At 44.1% G+C, this 22,042-nt stretch overlaps 1 protein-coding gene across 1 annotated transcript; it reads left to right on the top strand.

Moving 5' to 3' along the window:
* The first annotated feature begins 15,985 nt into the window (after positions 1-15,985).
* Positions 15,986-16,964, top strand: LOC121052300. Its single transcript, XM_040517028.1, has 2 exons — positions 15,986-16,090; positions 16,189-16,964. The coding sequence occupies exons 1-2, from the start codon at positions 15,986-15,988 to the stop codon at positions 16,948-16,950; spliced, it is 867 nt and encodes a 288-aa protein (XP_040372962.1). The 3' UTR covers positions 16,951-16,964.
* Positions 16,965-22,042: the final 5,078 nt, after the last annotated feature.

The following is a 22,042-nucleotide window of genomic DNA, read 5'->3' as shown; positions in this document are numbered from 1 at the left end:
GACTTTTGTCCAAAACCTTCACTACTTAAATTAGCTCCAATTACATGCATATATCCTAAGTTGGCCACCAAAGAACACATACATATAAAAGTTTTCTGTAATTCAAAATCAATCAAGCAATCTCACATAAGCAACATATAAATCAACATATGAAAATCACAATTTTATTTCAAAACATATAAACGGGCTTTAAACTTTGCCCTTAACGTCATGTTAACTAGAATTCATAACTCTACGAATCAAACAAAGGAAAAGAAAAGAAAGTTTGAAATACACCATGAAAGATGGATGATGAAGCCTTGAGACGAAGAACTTGAAGATTCTTGAAAGCAAACAATCTTCTAGGGACGACACAAGGGTGGATAGCGGCTAGGATCTTGATGTATTGCATGAATTCTTCTCCTCCTTGGTTGAGATGCAGAGCTTCTGAAGACTAGAGAATGGAGAGAAGTTTTCTAATGTTTATTTACTGAGGGAGAGAGGTGTGTTGTGTTGTGGTGGTGTGGTGTGATGGTGTGTTGTTGTGGTGTGGTGATGGTGTCTAAAACGTCTAGAGAGGAGGCTATATATAGGGGAAGCAAGGCTTCATGAATTTAATTTCCAAAGAATTTTCTGGTTGCACCACACAGCTCCAACCAATGAATTAATGCCACGTCAGCTCTACCATGTCACTCAATCAATCAAAAAGCTCCAAAACAATTCCATAATCTTTCCAAAATATTATTGCTGATTTCCTAAGATTTTATCTAATTTTTCTCTTAATTTTCGGCCAAAATAATCTTGAGTGAAAATAAGAATGAATCTGGACTTGTTTTGGACATTTTCTCCCTTAAATCTCTCCATGACATCATTATCCTTGATCCTCTCTTGATTTTTGACATTAACTCCATAATTTCCCATGGAAAAATCAGATTTAATTCCCCAATAATATCTCCAACGTCATCTTCAAGCCATGTGGTTTCCTAGTGCCATCAGGACTCCTCTCTTTTTGCCATGTGAATTCATTTCAGCTCATTTCTTCTCCATTTTCTCCCTTGTACCTAGAAAATAAAAACTAATTTAAAATTTATTTATTTAAGGAAATAACTAAGTAAAATATAAGGAAATAACTATTAAAATTTCGCATTCAAATGCTCATATCAGTTATTGCCTACATAGTAAACTACTTTACAATCTTATCAACAAAAATTTATATACATATTGGTCGAACCAGTTCGATCAATTGAGAGACTCTATTTAATACGTTGGCCATGGCCCCTGTACGTACGTAGTTAGGAGTATTATATTGTTATTCACAAGTCCAATCTGACTAAACTATCCCAAGATTCATATTTCATTTATGGACATATAGACATTGGTGCGTAACTTTTTCTTTTAAAACATATTAAAGAATTAGGCGAGGTTAAGATTTTGTATAGTGTTGGTTTGGGTAAGCGTTCATCCTCAATTTTGAAAGGGATCGAGAGGACCAAAACTATTGAAAATTATTTCTGATAGTGTATGAATGCGCCCCTCTATAGAAATTTATATAGACAAGATAGGTAAACAGTAATATTTTAATGATGGAAGGTTAAGACTCTAATTTAACGACGCTTTATGAGTTGAGTTTTTTTTTTTTTTGAAATAGAAGTTGAATTCATTAGATCAACAGCCAAAAGCTAGGGTCTACCATAACTTACATGAGCCAAACTCGGCAGAAAAAAAAAAACCAAACTAACTATCTAAGCTAAAGCAGACCATTAAAATCTCTGGGACGCTCACTTTTAGTCAAGCCTATCTAAGAATGTAAGAACCTCGCCTTCTATGGAAAGGAAATCATTCAACTAGTCCTCCATTGCCAATCACACAATTGTGGTACAAGCAAAAAACTAGAAACGTCATAGAAGACTCATAGAAGTCCATGCATTCTCACATAAGCTTCACCCCAATAACAAAAATTTAAGCAATAACTATCTCCTTCCCTTTCAAGTTGGAGTGTTTACCCACAGACTGATTCCTGTTGGGAGACTTGTGCTGCGCATGGCCCTCCTTAAGCTTGGAGGCCGTAATCTTGTCACCAGAGGATGACCTATTTTTACTCCCAGTAGGTCGTCCTCTCTTCTTCTTCATGTTACCAGAAGCGGACTCTAACTACAAGACCGGATCCAAACCAAGGTTTTCAGAATCCAGAATGAGGTTTCTCTTACCCACAGCCAAACTCAATTTCAATTTCTTAGGGGAGATGGTCAAGCCATCTTCACATCCATGACATTTGCCAGTGAGGCGCTCTGGAGTGCCAGTTGTTTCCTGGAGATCACGCACCATCACCTGCCGCTTTTGCTTCGGAAACAAGGCACTCAACGAGGGCTCTCTGACTGAACCAGGAACTGGAGTCTTGAACACCAATGACGGGCACGGGGTAGAAACCCTAGCCCTCATACCAGTAAGAACCCAGCCATTGCTTGCGGTGCTAGACGACGCCGCCCCTACAATCCCCTACATTGGCATACCACCACCAGTCGCCTCCGGAACCAAGCCCTGGGATCCCAGCACAGTCCGCTCAGCATCCTCATCAACCTCCTCCAGCGCCGACCCTGAGCACATCAGTCCAACGTGCTTTACAAGGCCACAAGTGGAACACCGCCCAAACAGCTTGTCATACCGAAACTTGCACCAAAATTCAACTTCATCCTCCACTAGATACCATCGCTTGAACGGAAATGGTTTATTCAAAGGAATCTCAACCCTAATCCGAAGCTTCCTGGCCTTCTTGGCATTCTTGTCGATCTCCTGGAAATCCCCAAGGTGTAGCCAATCATAGTCATAACTCTCTCCGACCGGAACGCCAACAGTATCTCCTGAAGAGTGATCCAATAGGACGCCATAGTCAGGGGGACTTTTGCAATCGGCATGATGCCATCATACCACGCCAACGCCAACACCACTAGAGCCTGGTTATATCCCTATGGCGCACCGCGCCAGACCCGAACTCGATCTGCAGGGTCTGACAACGTGAAGAGCACCCCTTGCTCCTCCACTTCCTCCACTTGCAACTCTCCATTAATCCTCCAGGCATTGCGGAACATCCCCATGAAGGACTTGATCTTGTAGTGGTTGTGAGGAGTTTGCCCACCAAGAACATGTTTGCTTGTCTCAAACCTTGCCCTGTGTAGGGCGCAAATCAATATGCCTCTTGCCTTGAGCGATAGCAAGGGAGTTGGTAGTCTAGCAGTCATGACATCAACAGAGCTCATCTTGTTGACAAGGAGATGCAAAGAAATTGAAACCCTAACCCTAGGTTGAGAGAAGGTTGGCGGCTTCTAACTAAGTTTCTTTTTTCTTTTTTCTTTTTCTGAGTTGAGCTTTGTATACATCATCACGTACTCATTCTTTATGATTTGTTGATGTCTTTTTGTATTTTTATTTTATATTGTAGTGTACAAAGTCTTAAGAAATTATAGTGTACAGAGTCTTAAGAAATTATAAATTGTTCTATTATAAATTGTTCCGCATAAAGATTAAAGACTTCCCCTTTGTTTTGACATTAATTAGTTTTATATCCAAATTTTTGGTTCTTTTCCAACATTTACGGTTCAAAAGTAAGGTACTTCTGTGGATTTGGTATGTAAAGGTGCCAATTAAAAGTCAAAAATCAAGACCATACTACAAATTGTACACTCAATCCGACCAAAAAAAGAAGATTTGAGGCAGATCATGACTAGCTAGCTAGGTTTTAGCAGGCTTAATCTAAGCCATTGGCCAAATAATTTTCTTGAGGCAGCTGACAAGGTTTCGCCAAAACGGCTAATTGACGGAGTAACGGAGTATCTCATGGCCTCTAACTAATGTCAAGATTTGATTTGGTCAATGACTGAATTCCTGGTCTTGGAGTCAAGATTCGGGTGGTAGGTAGACTGATAGCTTGGCCTAAATTTGAAAAAGAAAAAAAATTTAAAATATGAGTCTCATATCATTTTATTTTTCTTTATTTTATATATATATATATTATTTTTTTTAAAGAAACTTAAATATATCAATTAATTAAATGAATGATTACAATTAATAAGAAGGAGATCTTGATCATAGCTGGAGCTATGATTAGCCCTCTATGGCTGCTAATAGGAAAAACTAAGGTGAACACCACCAAAACATGTACTACACTAAGTGGTTGAAGGATGCATACATACAATTGTTTACGAAATGTACGTAGGATCATATATAGCTATTCATGATCTGCCTCAAATCTTCTTCTTTTCCCACATGAGCAAATGATGACTTTACAATTGTGTTCATAAGAATTTGGGCATGTCCAACCATTGCCATTTGATTTTGATTGTGAAGTCCACCTTACTTCATCACGATTAAATGGTCATGTGTCAATCTCTTATTGGCTGTGGTTAGCCTAGGCTAACTAGATCTAGTTAGCCAAGTAATCTGTTTTGTAAGGGGATTGAAATTTGCACTCTCCAGTTTACAATCCACACTCCATGTTTCCTTTTATAGTCTGTTAACATCACATTTTTACAATTCACACTACAGACAGACAAAACTTAATATATTAAAGAAAAAAATAAAAAGTGTGGATCGTAAAATAGGGAGTGTGAATTTCACTCCCCATTTGTAAAAGTAAATTGGAGGTCATCCAAATGCCAATTTTGGAGGTATGAATAGAAGCTCTTTGTTGGTGCCAATTTCGGCATCAACGAGTCAACGGAGGTTCCGTTGAAATTCAAGTGTAAAGTGGTGGGGTTGTTTTCTTCAATTGGGCTTATCTTTTCCTTCAATTAGTTTGGCTACGTGAGTAGCCCTGGTCGTCCACTTGTGACTGAAGGTATGCCATGGTAGTCCTGTGCCTAGCCTTGGTCGTTCACCTCTTGTGACTGAAGGTATGGCCTCGGGCTTCCTTCACCTGATCCTGGGCCTCCAAGCTACCTTGTTTGGTGAGACTGATAGTCTCATCTCGGATTTCCTTCACCTGGTGTTGGGCTTCCAAGCTCCTTTCTTGGGTGGAACTGATGGCTTCACGCCGGGCTTTCTCCACTTCGTGTTGGGCTTCCAAGCTCCTTGTTGGGTGAAGCTAATAGTCTCGTCTCAAACTTCCTTCACCTGATGTTGGGCTTCCTCCACCTCGTGCTGGGCTTCCAAGCTCCTTTCTTGGGTGGAACTGATGGCCTCACGTCGGGCTTCCTCCACCTCGTGTTGGGCTTCCAAGCTCCTTGTTAGGTGAAGCTGATAGTCTCGTCTCGGACTTCCTTCACCTGATGTTGGGCTTCCTCCACCTCGTGTTGGGCTTCCAAGCTCCTTTCTTGGGTGGAACTGATGGCCTCACGTCGGGCTTCCTCCACCTTGTGTTGGGCTTCCAAGCTCCTTGTTGGGTGAAGCTGATAGTCTCGTCTCGGACTTCCTTCACCTGATGTTGGGCTTCTTCCACCTCGTGTTGGGCTTCCAAGCTCCTTTCTTGGGTGGAACTGATGGCCTCACGTCGGGCTTCCTCCACCTCGTGTTGGGCTTCCACCACCTCGAGTTGGCGGAGCTCTATAGAAAGGGCTATGCATTTTGGCATAGCTTTCGGAGAGAAGAGAAAGTTGAAGTCCCCCTCAGCCTTGTGAAGGCTGGGTATTTATAGGAGAAGAGGGTTGAGGTGGAAAGGGAAAGGCATGGGCTCAATCCCAAAAAATCGGGGTGTCAGCCCCCACTCTCTGCTTACTGACGCTCCAGGATGGATTTGACAGAGTTGGTGACAAGTGTCGTCACATAAACCACCCTTTGTCCTCGAATCACTGTTGACATGACAAGGGAGCCATACTGGGTGTCGGAGCTTGACACGTGGAAAAGTTGGTGAGAGTTGGTCCTTGATGTGTACTACCATGTCTCCTTGACTGCGTCCAAGTGTGAGCCTGAAGGTCGAGGCTTTAGGCTTGGAAGTCGTGGTCATGATCCTTAGAGGTTGAGGCTTCTAAGCCTTGGGAGTTGAATTCTTAGCCTTGGGGGTTGAGGCTCCTGATTCCTTCGGACTATGCTATTCTAATAGCCAGGTCACGATATGCTTTGACCTCGCCGTCCAAGGTGACAAGTCAATAACATGGTGACTGTCCAAGACCTAAGAGGTGGAGGTTCAAGGTTAAAGACTCGGCATACCATGGTTAGGCATCTTACTAGTTATGGTTATTTTCATCTTAGGATTATCTTTTCTTTCTCGATGAAGGGTTTAAGTGCGTTGAAAGGTCAGGGACCTACGTGGACTCTTTGACATTTCAACGCGTACCACGTGGAATGGGTTAAAAAGTCAAAAGTATTTGTCGAACCAAATTATGACATCAACAAGCCCCCAGTTCCCTGGCCAAGCAAGGCTTATGTTGGGTAGGGAACTCAATATGAGGGAGAATTTGGTGAATTTAGGCTTGAGTAGGTGGTTCTTAATGAAAGACCAAGAGTGGATGTCAAAAAAAAAATCTAACCTCGTTGTGTGGGGGTGAGTTTCTATATGTGATAGGCCATCACTGTGGTAGTTTGAAGGTCGAACTACGGAGGTCCTATGTGGATGAAGACGACATCCTCGACTAAGGATGATGATAACCTTGAATGTCGAAGGTCCATGGTAGGAGACTGAACTCATTGTGACTGATCTCCAATAGAGAGAAGGGTAACATCCTTGACAAGGGTGAGGATAGGTTAAATGACTTCCTTTTATTTCCCTTTGAGCTTTAACTATTGGCTCTAATTTAGCACATAAGTGCATTGTCCCTACTTTTGCCATAACTAAACTATTAGCATAATTTATAAGGGAGTGTAAGACCTCTAACTATTGTTCGGTCTAAATGTCTCACAACTGGTGGTCGTGGCGGTTGAGAGTCGACCAACCTCAAGTGTTCGTTGCGAGTTTCGGCCATTAAGACTCTCTCACCTGGTGATCAAGTGAGTTGAACCTCTAGTGCACTATGTGTGTTAGTCTCAGTTGTTAAGACTTGCTCACCTGTGACTCAAGTGAGCTGGACCTCGAGGGCACTCTGTGAATTGGTCTCGGCTAGCAAGACTCTTTCATCCTGTGGCTCAAATCCTTGGGGTGTTGGAATACCAAGGATGTCTATTATACAAACTACTACTATATTTATCTTAGATGGACTTCTATTGAGATAGCTATACCTTTGTGTTCCAATAAACTTCTAGGAGTTTATATATAGATAGATTTGTGGAACTGGTACCCCACTTGGTCCGCATCTGGGCATTGACACAGGTTCATCAGTAATGAGCTGATGTAACCAGAGTTAAATAGTCATACGCTTAGCACGGGGGTCTTTGCCGAATTGTTGAATAGATGGATATATTTTCAAGCTAATTCGTTTGTGCAAATTCCGATCTCAACATGATTTATAGCATGCAAATAGTATAGAGACACATATAGTAGATACATAGAACGCCATATAAGATGTAAAAGTCAATACATAATAGAATTGAGCCCCCGGCTCTCTAGGGCTAACATATTCCTATTGGTGTTCGAAGATTCATCACTCTTGGCATATCAAGGAAATCTTTAAAGAGGATATAATGGTGCATGTGATCATACTTTATGATACGACAAATAAGTAATTTAGAGTAGGGTGTACCGTTTGAGGTGTAGCTCGCTCCTTTGAATGTGACTTGTTCCGGACGGTGTCTCCATGTAGGCATTTTCTTGATGCAGGCCTTTGGCAACAAAAAGGGTGGAGTAGTGGCATGTCGAGACCTTTTTAGTGGGAGTACAGGTCTAAGGGCAATAAGATGGTGGGTTGAAAGCTCTTTCTTCTTCTGGGGTTAGCTCTCCTAGCTACTGATTTTTCGCCATATTGGTGAATGGGTATTGTCGCCGTGCATGCAAGACTCGTAAACCCATCTATGAATTCGACTCATGCGGCGGTACTCCAGCAACTCCAAATTTCAAGATTATCTGAGCATTGAAACATGATCAGTCGGTGGATGCTGAGTTGCCAATAAAGGTTGAGGGTAAGGCCAAATCACGTCTGTTCTTAAGAGTCAATTGAATCTCCGTGGCATGCGAGCATCGTGGTTCAAGCATATCAGCATTGATGAAGCATTGGTCATGTGCATCCTTTAGCTACATGTTACAACTGTGAGCTGAAGTTTCTCCCACCTTCGTATGATGGTGGCGATTGGTGATGGAGCTCCAAGCTTGTTGAATACCAACGTCAATCAGAATAGTGGATTGTGGATAGCAAGACGTCGCCTATCATGCATCTCGATATTTCTTATGACAACAACGGTGAATGACTTCTAGCATGAGTGGATTTGAGTCCTTCGTCTTTGATGGACAGGTGGTCTTGTCGTCAGGCATTTGGCGGTAACTTTTTCGCTCTTCCTAGCGACTCCAAAGCTTTTACAACTCTCTCCTATTACACCAGTGTCCTGGGCTGCCAGGCGTTGGAGGTTCAAGGCCTCTTAGTTCGATCCAAGGTTGCTACTTCATCGAGTGGTGGTCGCACAATGTCACGAGAATTGAAGTTGTTCGTCATTGACTATGCATCGGAGGTTCCTACGCGTCCTTGTGAGCTATCATCTAATGACCTGGATGTTAAAGGTAGGGCTGTTGCTGGATTTCTAGTAGAAAGATTCTCCGTGTTAGGTAGCGTGTGTGATCTTTGTGTGAATCTCCTGACTACACCATTCATCAAATCTACAGACTTTGTCTGATCATCAGTTCCTGGCTTGAATTCTAGTGATGGCGCTCCAACGATGATAATCCGCTCATCACCATCCAGTGATAATAATGATTAGCATGGGTGATATGAGGATCAATTGCGTTCATCAGCCTTGGGTGGTGATGGTTGCCTCGTGTTTGCCAAACCATCAAAGTGTTTGTCTTTGCGACGTTGGTCACCCTTGGTCTCCTCATCAGTGGCATGTTGGGGGGGGGGGGGGTACACATACGACGACATCATGCTCAGGAGTGGGCTATCTTTCATCAAATGGAGACATGTGGACAAAGATTTGTAGATATGAACATTGAGTGTCCAACCTCCGGTTGGTGTAGAAGGTGGAAGCCGAGGTTTTTAGTGGCAAGGGTTGGCGGATTTCTCCTCTATTCCTTGCAAGCATGGTATACTCGACCTTGTGCTCCTCCTCATAGGTGGATGTCCACCCTTGCCCAATTTGTCATTGTTTCATCTTTCATTCGTAGTCGTAGGTAAGGCTCTAGACATTGGACGTCTTTCCAGTATACTACGCGCTTCATTCTTAACTAAACCAGTGAAAACGCGGCAAGCGTTCAAGGTTCCCACAGACGGCGCCATTTGTTGGTGCCAATTTCAGCATCAACGAGTCAACGGAGGTTCCGTTGAAATTCAAGTGTAAAGTGGTGGGGTTGTTTTCTTCAAGTGGGCCTATCTTTTCCTTCGATTAGTTTGGCTACGTGAGTAGCCCTGGTCGTCCACTTGTGACTGAAGGTATGCCCTGGTAGTCCTGTGCCTAGCCTTGGTCGTTCACCTCTTGTGACTGAAGGTATGGCCTCGGGCTTCCTTCACCTGATCCTGGGCCTCCAAGCTACCTTGTTTGGTGAGACTAATAGTCTCGTCTCGGACTTCCTTCACCTGGTGTTGGGCTTCCAAGCTCCTTTCTTGGGTGGAACTGATGGCTTCACGCCTGGCTTTCTCCACTTCATGTTAGGCTTCCAAGCTCCTTGTTGGGTAAAGCTAATAGTCTCGTCTCGGACTTCCTTCACCTGATGTTGGGCTTCCTCCACCTCGTGTTGGGCTTCCAAGCTCCTTTCTTGGGTGGAACTGATGGCCTCACGTCGGGCTTCCTCCACCTCGTGTTGGGCTTCCAAGCTCCTTGTTGGGTGAAGCTGATAGTCTCGTCTCGGACTTCCTTCACCTGATGTTGGGCTTCCTCCACCTCATGTTGGGCTTCCAACCTCCTTGTTGGGTGAAGCTGATAGTCTCGTCTCGGACTTCCTTCACCTGATGTTGGGCTTCCTCCACCTCGTGTTGGGCTTCCAAGCTCATTTCTTGGGTGGAACTGATGGCCTCACGTCGGGCTTCCTCCACCTCATGTTGGGCTTCCAAGCTCCTTTCTTGGGTGGAACTGATGGCCTCACGTCGGGCTTCCTCCACCTCGTGTTGGGCTTCCACCACCTCGAGTTGGCGGAGCTCTATAGAAAGGGCTATGCATTTTGGCATAGCTTTCGGAGAGAAGAGAAAGTTGAAGTCCCCCTCAGCCTTGTGAAGGCTGGGTATTTATAGGAGAAGAGGGTTGAGGTGGAAACGGAAAGGCATGGGCTCAATCCCAAAAAATCGGGGTGTCAGCCCCCACTCTCTGCTTACTGACGCTCCAGGATGGATTTGACAGAGTTGGTGACAGGTGTCGTCACATAAACCACCCTTTGTCCTCGAATCACTGTTGACATGACAAGGGAGCCATACTGGGTGTCGGAGCTTGACACGTGGAAAAGTTGGTGAGAGTTGGTCCTTGATGTGTACTACCATGTCTCCTTGACTGCGTCCAAGTGTGAGCCTGAAGGTCGAGGCTTTAGGCTTGGAAGTCGTGATCATGATCCTTAGAGGTTGAGGCTTCTAAGCCTTGGGAGTTGACTTCTTAGCCTTGGGGGTTGAGGCTCCTGATTCCTTCGGACTATGCTATTCTAATAGCCAGGTCACGATATGCTTTGACCTCGCCGTCCAAGGTGACAAGTCAATAACATGGTGACTGTCCAAGACCTAAGAGGTGGAGGTCCAAGGTTAAAGACTCGGCATACCATGGTTAGGCATCTTACTAGTTATGGTTATTTTCATCTTAGGATTATCTTTTCTTTCTCGATGAAGGGTTTAAGTGCGTTGAAAGGTCAGGGACCTACGTGGACTCTTTGACATTTCAACGCGTACCACGTGGAATGGGTTAAAAAGTCAAAAGTATTTGTCGAACCAAATTATGACATCAACACTCTCTATGAGTTATCTTTTGTGGGTCATAAAAATAGGAGCCCAAAAATGTACGGATTGTCTACCGTATGATGTCTGTATTGTTAGAATTTACACAAAACGAGTATTATAAACTATCTCAGAATAAGCACATGCATGAAACTCATTTGTAAAAGTAAGTTGGAGGCCTATTAAGTAGGGATGTTCAAATGACAATTTTAGAGGTATGAATAGAAGCTCCCTATGGTTTATCTTTTGTGGGTCATATACTGCAATTTGCATTTTAGGAGTGCAACAGTAATCGCAGAGCATATTAGGATTGCGGAAGCATATCTATCCTAATTTCTACATAATGTATAAACTGTACAATATAGATAAGGTAATTACATAATGCATATACGCCACATCTATATAAGAATACAATTAACTATGACAAATATAGGATTGATATGTTATTCGGATCCTAAGTTAGGATGCGTGAATCATTGTAATCCTATAATACAGTAAGTACATATATACTGCAACAAGCAATATCAATTGAAATCAAAGATAAAGGGTGTGTAGAGATACTAACTAGATCCACTGCCTCCTTCCATTGTTCTTCTCCTAGATTCACCATTGATCTCAAATTGTTAATGGGACAATTTTATTGAGGTGTGGTGCTCTACCTGGGATCAATGAAGGCATTGTAATCCTTTATATCAGAAAACTAGTTAAGGTAGTTCCTTCCATCAAGGAACTGTCTGATAACTTCCTTATCTTTGTCTGATGGATTACTCTAAATAACCATACCTATTTGAATTCAAATTCAAAACATATTGCATTAATAAAACTATTTATTACAAGTTTTATTTAATAATTTGATGTTACAATCTGAACTATAATAATCCCCACAATGTCGGCTTAAGTGAAAATGCTGATTTTTAGTTCAATAAAGTCTTACATGTATGCCATGCACGTATTGATTTGACGGTGTGTGATCATTGCAGGGGCTTTCTATTGTTCTTTACCAGGGCTGAGACACTGTTTGATCAATGCATGCAAGGCATATACATGTATAATAGAAGTTTCGGAAAACATCGGTTCTACTTCAATTACCTCTATACCATGATTAAACTTTTTCCTGATTAAAAATTGAAATTGACTAATTGTAAACTCTGGATCAATAGAATCTCCGGGAAAATCTTGTTGATGCAAAATTTCGTTCGCATCAAGTCAACAAGGTTCCGTTGAAATCCGAGGTGGGGTAGTGGGTAGGATCTTGGATGTGGGGTTTATCTTCTCTCCATAGGGTTGACTGATCGATTCAACATGGTGCTGGCCTGTCAGGCTCCGATGATCAAATCAGAAAGTGAGAAGGAGGAGAAGTTTTTTTGGTATTTTTAGAAAGTGATCCAGAGACCCCGAATGAAGGAAGAGTCCTTCTTTTTATAGGGCTTGGAGGTGGTTGAGGTACACTGTTGGAGTATGGGCTTGGCCCCGAAAATAAGGGTGTCAGCTCCTTTTTTGACATGCCATCAGCATGGGTTTGGTCGAGTGGGTGGCAGAGTGGGTGACAGATGTCACCATTTTGTGGTCTCTTCTAATCACATCATCTTCTACCCACGTTCACGGCCATGCTGGTTGTGGGATTGTGACACTTGTCCAATTAGGTGAGATTTGCCCCTTGATTTGAGTAAATCAAGCCCTTGTGATTTGTGAGCAATCCCATGTAGAGGGAGGTCTTGACAGTCCAACTGAGTAGTGCTTGGTCGATCATGACATTGCAGGCTTGGGTGATGACCGAGCTATACGAGTGACCTTCCAGTTCTAAGACTCATGGCATTCGAGTAACGAGGGTTGGAAGTCGAGGTTGAGATTTATTTAGTTGTTGTTGAAAAGTCAGGATCCCTCGTGGACACTTTGACTTTTCAACGTATCTTACGTGTACAAGGTTTGAAAAGTCATAGGCATTACCCTGTCCAAATTCCGACACGAACAAGCCCCCAGTGCCTCGGCCAACCGGGTCTTATGTTGGGCGGGGAACTTTATCAATCCTTACGGGATTTGGTTTGCTCTTTTGGGTGGCTTTGCAAACTCTTGATTTTTGCGGGGTGAAAATTTTTCTAAAATTGTAATACTTTGTATGCTAAGCGGACATAATTTCATAAGGAGGAAATTTTTGTTTTTGTTGTTGTTGTTTTTTTTTTAAAGGATATATATATACATACACACACATATATATATTTATTTATTTATTTTGAAACAATCTGGGACGATACATACTTAGTTACGTATATCTAAGTATGTCTAAATAGTGAGATTGTTTCAGGAAAAATAGTGAACTATACATATATGGCATGTTCACACGTTCACATCTATAAAATAGTCAAATTAGATGTGAATCCAATGCTCAGACATATATGGCTACTTTGCTTCATCATATGATCATAACGTGCCATAGGCTTGGGGTGGGGCCAGGAGTATGCAAGCATAAACGTGAATATGTTGTTTGAAAGTGTGAAAGTGGGGTTGGATACGTACGGTCAGAGTTTGGAAGGTTGCTTCTTGAAAGGACAAAGTTTTAATTGTAAGCTCATTTGTGTACATATATATAATTGTATATTTTGAAAAGATGCTTTTTATGTGATTGATAAGACAAAGTTTGGGCAGCCGAAATGGTGGGTTGAGTAGGGAGGTTGATATTGCCACTTGTCGCAACCTAATGCTGGGTGATGATAGAAATTAAAGGCCAGGATTCCAACCTTCTGACTAGCCTAGGCCTTAATTATGAAATAGGTCTGCATGTTTACGTTTTTTGTTCTTTCTTTATCTGCTGATTCTCTCTTTCTCACCTCTCGCCTTCTCTCTTGAATCAAAGCACTTTTCTTCTTCTTTTTGTTTTTGAGAAGGACGCTGGTGTGGTTATCTTTAGGAGAGGAAAGAATAGGAAGTGTTGATATCATACCAGAGAGGTCGATATCATCCTCCTCTCTGCTAGAATTTCTACGGTGCCCCAGCTTTTCAAGGTATTAGTTTCTGTTTCATTTTTCTTATTTCCTTGTTTTGCTTTGGATTTGTGGATATGTGAAAGTCTTATTCATGTAGAGCTTGTTTTGAAAGCTTGAAGCTTTAACCCTTAGAGAAAAGCTGACGTACAGTTGGTTTCTTTTGGTGAGTTGGATATAGGAACGTTTTTTTTTTTTTTTACAACTCAGCTGTTGGTTGTGGGTTTATGTTGGTGATACATGTTTGGGGTTTTAGTGCGGGGTAGAGGAGGTGCAGTAAACCGCTTAAATTTCGGGAATACTCTTCCTTAACGGCTTCCCCTTCTTCTTTTTTAGGAAAGGGAACCCGAAGACTTACGTTTTTATGGAGGATTCCACAAGTGGAGACGACAGCTTTAGTAATGAATCCTCGTCGTCTAGTGACTCCGAGAGGTCTTCTCAGGGATCAACATCTAGTTCTGACGAGGGGGGGACGTTTACTGGGTCGTTGGAAAACTTGGGTATGCATAGGTTAGAGAAGGAGTTCATGGATCAGGGATTAGAGTCTGGCGGTCGGGGTTCCTCTACTACGTGTTCGGAGTCTAGTGGTTCCTCCTTCAAAGGGGGACTCCGAATGGTGAGTGGGAGAGTTGGTGGTCGTGTGACTTCGGTTGGCATGCCATCTGGGCCTAGTCTCCGGGGCGCTTCATCTGGGCGATTACGCAGCAATAGTGAGGCGGAGAGTTATTATGGCGGGTCGAAGTTGAGTAGAAAAATGCAAACAGAGGCTAGGAAACGGCTGTTGGCGTATAGGGCTGCTCGTTCTCCATGGACAGCTGACCAGGAGATGACCGAGACTAGTGTTGATGCTCTAAGAGAACTGAGGTGGAACTATCAAATACCTGACTCCGTAGAGCTAAGATTGATTGAGGATGATGAGCTGCCTAGTAGTCCTCCAGATGGGTTTATTACTCTATACCCAGCCATGCTAGAATTAGGTATTAGGATACCATTCCAGCCCTCCGTGCATGGTTGGGTGAGTGAGCTTGGCATTGCTCCAGCTCAAATTAATCCTAATGGCTATAGAGTGATTATTGCTTTGATAGCTTTGTGGAATGATAAATTCAGTTGTGACCCACCAGTTGAAGTTCTTCGTTACCATTTGCGGCTTAAGAAGATCATATCAACGACCAAGGATCCTATTGAGGGTTTTTATTGTATCGTCCCCCAACGTCCTGCCATTGTACTTGAGCTTCCATCCCCGATTAGAACTTGGAGGAATAAGTGGTTTTATGTTAAGGGCTGGGCGTTCACTTCTAGTGGTGGAGTTCCAGCCCCCAACATTGTTACCCATTTTAAGGATGCAGGTTAGGTTAGTTATGGAGAATTTCTTATGTCTTTTATTTTTCGTACATATGTACCACGTCCTAAAACTTACAATTATTTGATCTTGCAGGGAAGTGGCGAAAATTGAATTCTCTCTCTAGAGTTGTAAAGGAGAGATTCGAAACTTTGCTTGATCTTCCGAGGGAGAAGCGACTTTTCAAGACTATTGTCACAGAAGCTAAATTGGCGAGGCTTGGTATAGCAGCTCCAGCCAGAAGTAGGTCCCTGGTTTAATGACTCTTGGTATCTGATTATGCACCATATCTTAGTTGTTGTTGTTTTTTGTTTTTGTTTTTTTTTTTTTAATGCAGACATGACACTTGACAAGAATGATCCTGGACTTCGTGCAAGGATTCTCCAGCAACGCCAAGCCATAAAGGGGCCAATTGTGCCCAGACCCTTGGTCCCTCCTAATGAAGACATGTCTTCACCTAAGCCCCCAAGTCCCAAGTCTCGAGCCCGACCACCCAGGCCTCCATCCCCCCTGGATTTAGGAGGGCAACGATCAGATCTCCCATTGATTCGTTTGAAAAAACCTCGGGAAAAAGAAGAATGGGTGAGGAGGTGCAGAGTAAGCAAGGCCCACTGAAGAAGAAAATGAGGGCGAGTGATGAGGTCGACAATCTTATGGAAGATTCCAAGAGGGAGACTCGGCAGTCCAAGGCTAGGCAGCGAGTTGACACTCCGGGTGTGCGCCACCGTCAAGTTGACGTTCCATAATTTCTTTCTGATTATGTTGGGGACACGATGGGGCTTGTTGATACTAAGACTTATACAGCAAATTTTGGGACGGGTGAACTTGAGGGGGAACTTGATTCTCTTGTGGAGGGGGCTAAAAGTTCTTTGATTTTGGTACCGATGATGATTATTATTTTTTTTTTTTGTGTGCTGGTATGTCAGGGTTCACATCTATTGTACGTATGACACTTCTTGTTTCTTTCTTTGTGCAGGCCAATTTGAAGAATCATCTCATAATTGACAAGATGGCGGAGAGGATTCGTGAGTTGGACTCCCAGGTGCTAGCAACTAACAAGGAGCTCAGGGCGACCCAGACTCAACTGGGTCAAAAGAAGAAAGATGTGGCTAAGATGGAGGATTATCACAAAAGGCTGAAGGAAAAAGAAACAGAGGTTGATCAGCTGGGTGAAAAAGTTAAGGGCCTGGAGAAGGAACTCAGGGTTAAGGCCAATGAGTGCAAGAAAAACAAAGATCTGGAGGTGGAAGTCCAAGACCTTAGAGATAGGGTTGAGGGTCTCAGGAGCAAGGCCAGGGCTAGTCGTAATAGTATTCTGAGGGAGTTCCAGGATTCTAAGGAGTACAAGGACATCCTAGAGAATAGCTACTCGGAGGGATATACTGACTTGCTTACCCTGTGGGTGGAGCATTTTGGTGAGAAGGGTATGGGATGGGCAGTTTCTTTGGGTGTTGATGCTGTGCCTTCAGAAATCAAGGGTAGCCCTTCTAAGGTTACACTTGCCGATGCAAGTCCAGGTCTTGCCCTGTCAAGTCATGAAGTTGAGGGATTGGACAGTGGAGGAGTCGACCAGGCAAGCGGGTCAGTATTGGGAGACGAACCTACCGAGGCACTAAGCGACGACCATCAGCAAGGTAAGTCCGGCACTGGTGACACTCCAGCTGAGGACAAAGGGGGTGCTCTTGGAGGTGGGGAAGATGGGGATGAAAGGGCTAAGGTGACAAATGCCGATCCTTGAAGTGTCAAGGGTTGACGTAAGGTTTAGTTTGTTATTTCTATTTTGTTCTTGTATGTAGTAGGGACTCTTTGGATTTATTTACTTTACGTTGCGGATGTTTCACCCTTTATTTTGCTAACTCGGATGGCCGATTAGCTCTTTTGTGGTAGGGTATACAGCTCTTGAATATCTATGATTTCTATGTAATCTAGATATGTACGAGGATGAGTATCTTGATCTGCCAATATTCATCCTCGGGTATCTTTTGCTAACTATAATTTAAATCTTAATAGTGTCGTTCTATGGACTTATGCTTTGTTTGTTCGATGGAATTGTTTGTATTTCTAGAATCGTGTCGTTGGATATCCAGCTATCAGCCTTGGCACGTCTAGTTTCTTTTTATTTGGGCGCCCGCCGGGGCAGGCACCATCCTACTTTTCTGTTTTGCACTTACATCAAACTTAGATAGACTTTTTGTTGAGATAGCTATACCCTTGGGTTCCGGCAAACTTATTTGTGTTCGCGTGTGGGTGGATATATGGAACGGGTACCTCACTTGGTCCGCGTCTGGGCATTGACACTAGTTTGTCAGTAATGAGCTGACATAACTAGAACTAATCAGTCATATGCTTAGCACGGGAGTCTTTGCCGAATTGTTTGATTCAATAGAGTTTTTTCAAACTAATTCGATTGTTGCAAATTCCGATCTCAACACGATTTTATCATGCAACTAGAACATACAATGTAAAATAATGAAACTGATGCTTGATAAATATACTACAGGCATTACATGAGATGGCGCGCCACTACATAAACAAAAGATAATGGGATGGGCACGCCCAAGTGGAAAGATACAAAAACGAATAAGTGTCTCCTCCCATGGGGAGGAAGCATGGAGAGAAGGTCTTTCCTGGTAAAAACGGAGCGATGGTGGTCCAGTGCATTCACTGATGGTAGATCCTCAGGTTCTGGACGTTCCAAGGGTGGGCGAGTCTTTTCCCGGCAAGATTGGACAGTGAGTAAGTTCCTGGACGTTCGATGCCAATGACCTTATAGGGCCCTTCCCAGTTGGCGCCCAATGTTCCAGAAGGTCTGTCTTTTGAAGCAAGTGTGACTTTTTTGAGGACCAAGTCTCCAACTCGAAAACTTCGTTCCTTGACATTGCGATTGTAGTATCTGGTGACGCGCTGTTGATATGCGGCCCGATACAGCTCCGCATCCTCCCTTCTTTCCTCAACCAAGTCTAAGTTGAGGCGCAATTGTTGATCGTTTTCCTCTACGTTGAACGTGTCGACTCGGTGAGTCAATGTCTTCAGTTCCACTGGTACCACTGCTTCTGAGCCATAGGCCAGTGAAAAAGGAGTTTCCTTTGTGGAAGTGCAGGGTGTTGTCCTGTATGCCCAAAGAATCCGAGGAAGTAGGTCAGGCCAGACTCCATTGGCACGACCTATGCGCTTCTTGAGAGTCTTTTTGATAATCTTGTTTATGGCCTCTACTTGCCCATTGGCTTGCGGGTGGTATGGTGCTGCGTAGCGTGTCTTGATTCCCAACTTTGAGCAAAATTCCCGAAGTGAAGTACAATCGAATTGTTTGCCGTTGTCCATCACTAACGCATAAGGGACTCCAAAACGACAAATGATATTTTTCCATAAGAACTTTTGCACTTGGAGTGAAGTGATGGTCATCAAGGCTTCGGCCTCTGCCCACTTAGTGCTATAGTCGACACAAACTATGGCATGAGTAGCCTTGTTATTTCCTTTGGGCATAGGTCCTATCATGTCGACACCCCAAATGGCGAAAGGACACGGTGCACTCATTGATGTCAACGGTTCTGCTGGTTGGTGTGGAATGGTAGAGTTCTTTTGGCATGCTTTGCAGGTCTGGACCATCAATTTTGAATCTTCTTTTAGGGTTGGCCAGAAATACCCTTGCCTGAGTGTCTTGAGAGCTAAGGAGCGAGCACCGGAGTGGTTCCAGCAGAGCCCCTCGTGGATGTCCGCCAGTACATTCCTTCCTTCCTCAAAGGTTACACAGCGCAAGTAAGGGGCAGAGTAGTCGCGCTTGTAGAGGGACCCATTGATTATTAGGTAGCGGCCAGCTCTATACTTGATTTTTCTTGATTCGAGAGAATCGTCCGGCAGCTCTCCTTTAGCTAGATAGTTGTAGACAGGGTCTATCCAACTAGGTACACCATTGATTTGGGATATTTCCAGCTCTTCTTTGATGCTCGGCTTGTTTAGATGCTCAATTGGGGTACCTCGCCCGACATCACAGTCGATGGCTGATGCTAGTCGAGCCAGTGCGTCGGCACGCTCGTTTTGTGCCCTCGGTATTTGTATGACTTCATATGATGCGAAGCTTGATAGGAGAGATTTCACTTTCCCAAGGTATGCAGCCATTGTGGGATCTTTTGCTTGATATTCATCCAATACTTGGTTGACCACGAGTTGAGAGTCGCTTTATACCCGAATTCGAGCTGCTCCTAGCTCTCTTGCAATGCGAAGGCCTGCGATGAGAGCCTCGTATTACGCTTCGTTATTAGACGCTTTGAAGTTAAATCGGAGGGCATACTCAAATTCTGCCTTGTGTGGGGTTGTGAGGACCAGGCCTGCTCCACTCCCTACTTGGTTGGAGGATCCATCGACGTGGAGCGTCCATATTGGACTTTGATCGCTGTCCTTGGATGCTCGAACCTCTTCTCTCAGAGGTGGAACTTTTTCTGTTGATGGTCGAGCTTCATCTCTTGGCGGCTGATCACTCTCTTGGACCTCAGTTGTGACCTCAGGGTAAAGTGGGCGAGTAGATTCTGAGATAAAATCTGCCACAGCCTGGCCTTTGATGGTCGTGCGTGGGTGGTAGTGGATGTCGAATTCCCCCAATTCAATCGCCCACTTGACAAGCCTTCCCGATGTCTCGGGCTTCCACAACACTTGCTTTAGTGGTTGATTAGTCATTACTTTGATAGAATGGGCTTGGAAGTATGGTCTAAGCTTCCTGGCTGAGGTTACGAGGGCTAGAGCCAATTTTTCAATCTCCGGGTACCGGAATTCCGCATCCGTGAATCCCTTGCTGACATAGTATATTGCTTCTTCGTCCTTCTCTTCTTTACGAACGAGTACGGAACTAATAGCCGCACCTGATACCGATAGGTAAATTAGGAGTATTTCCCCCGGTTTTGGTTTAGACAGCACAGGTGCTTTTCCCATATGTTCCTTCAAACTGATGAAAGCCTTCTCGCACTCCTCAGTCCAGCTAATGCTCCTGCCTGCTCCTTTCAAGGCTTTGAAGAATGGGAGACACCGGTCGGTGGACCTCGAGATGAAACGGTTCAGTGCTGCTACTCTACCAGTGAGGCTTTGGACCTCTTTCCTCGTCCTCGGGGACTTCATGTCAAGCAATGCTCAGATTTTCTCTGGATTGGCTTCTATCCCTCGTTCGCTGACCATGAAACCCAAAAATTTTCCCGAGTGGACGCCGAATGCACACTTTTCAGGGTTCAACTTCATTCCGTACTCCCTCAATATCTTGAATGCCCTCTCCAAATTCTCCACATGGTTTGTAACATGCGTGCTCTTGACTAGCATGTCATCAACATAGACTTCCACTGTGTTACCGATTAGATCGGCAAACATGTGGTTCACAAGGCGTTGGTAAGTGGCTCCGGCATTCTTGAGACCAAAGGGCATCACACGATAACAATATAACCCCTTGTCGGTGATGAATGAAGTATGTTCTTGATCTTCTTCGTGCATGAGAATTTGGTTGTATCCTGAATAGGCATCCATAAAGCTTAAAAGCTTATGTCCAGCGGTAGCATCCACGAGTTGGTCGATACGCGGCAAGGGGAAGCTATCTTTTGGGCACGCCTTATTTAGGTTTGTGTAATCCACGCACATCCGCCATTTCCCATTTGCCTTCTTCACCATCACGACATTCGACACCCATCGAGGGTAGTTCACGGGTCTTATGAATCCATTCCTTAGGAGTTTGTCAACCTCCCCTTTGATGGCAGCGTATCTTTCTGAATCGGATGGCCTCCGCCGTTGCCTGATTGGCTTAGCCCCCTGGTTAATGCTGAGCTTGTGTGTGATGATCTCGGGATTGATTCCTGGCATGTCATCATGAGACCATGCAAAGACATCAAAATTTCGTTGGAGGCAGCCAATTATATCATCTCGTACGTGACCGTCAAGTTCGGCACCAATCTTCACTACTCTTTCGGGATGATCATTTGAAAGGACAACAGCGAGCAACTTCTCCACTGGCTCGGGTTTTAGCTTTCTTTTTTCTTCACACGTCTCTTGGGCCGGGATCACCTCATTAGTTAATTGACTGGCCTCTGATGATACCATCATGGTGTCCATCATTTCAGGTCCCACGCTTTGCTTGGAGTCTGTAGCGTAGCAAGCTCGTGCTAGAGCCTGGTCTCCTCTAACTTTTCCTATACCGCTTGACGTAGGGAACTTCAATGTTAAGTGACAGTATGAGACTCTAGCCATCAGGTCCCCGAGTGCTGGTCGTCCGAGAATGACATTATAAGCTGACGGGCAGTCGCTTATCACAAACAAGGTTGTGCAGGTCCCAACATTGGGCCAAGTCCCCAAAGAGAGTGTCAATGGCATGTGACCGATTGGTTGGATCTTCGCACCTCCGTATGCGGTCAGTGATGCAGTTCCTCGTGTCAGCATTCCGGGCTCGACCCCTAGCTTTGCAAACGCTACAGCCGAGATGATGTTTACCGCACTACCGCCGTCAACCAGGACACGAGCTACCTCGCAGTCCGCAATCAAGGCCGTAATGATGATTGGGTCGCTATGTGGGTAAATCAGTCCTTCCCCGTCTTCATCAGTGAAGGTGATGGGCTCTGGTACTAGTCGTCTCATCTTGGTGGGTCTAGCATCCACCGAAAAAATGTCCGCGTTAATCGATCGAGCATATGCCTTGCTAGACCTATTGGAGTTTCCGGCCAGGGTTGGGCCTCCGGAAATCGTGTTGATGACTGTCCGGGGGTTGTTGGGGCGTGCCTCCTGACCAACGGGCCTTGGATTACCAGCTTGGTTTCCTTCTTTTTTGATGAAGCGTTGTATGCTCGGGGCACCCCTATCTATCAAAG

This window comes from Rosa chinensis, chromosome 3 (assembly GCF_002994745.2).
Source record: "Rosa chinensis cultivar Old Blush chromosome 3, RchiOBHm-V2, whole genome shotgun sequence".
In the NCBI taxonomy this organism is placed as follows: domain Eukaryota; kingdom Viridiplantae; phylum Streptophyta; class Magnoliopsida; order Rosales; family Rosaceae; genus Rosa; species Rosa chinensis.
Note: the sequence above shows the minus strand (reverse complement) of the source record. Positions and strands in the feature narration are given on the sequence as shown.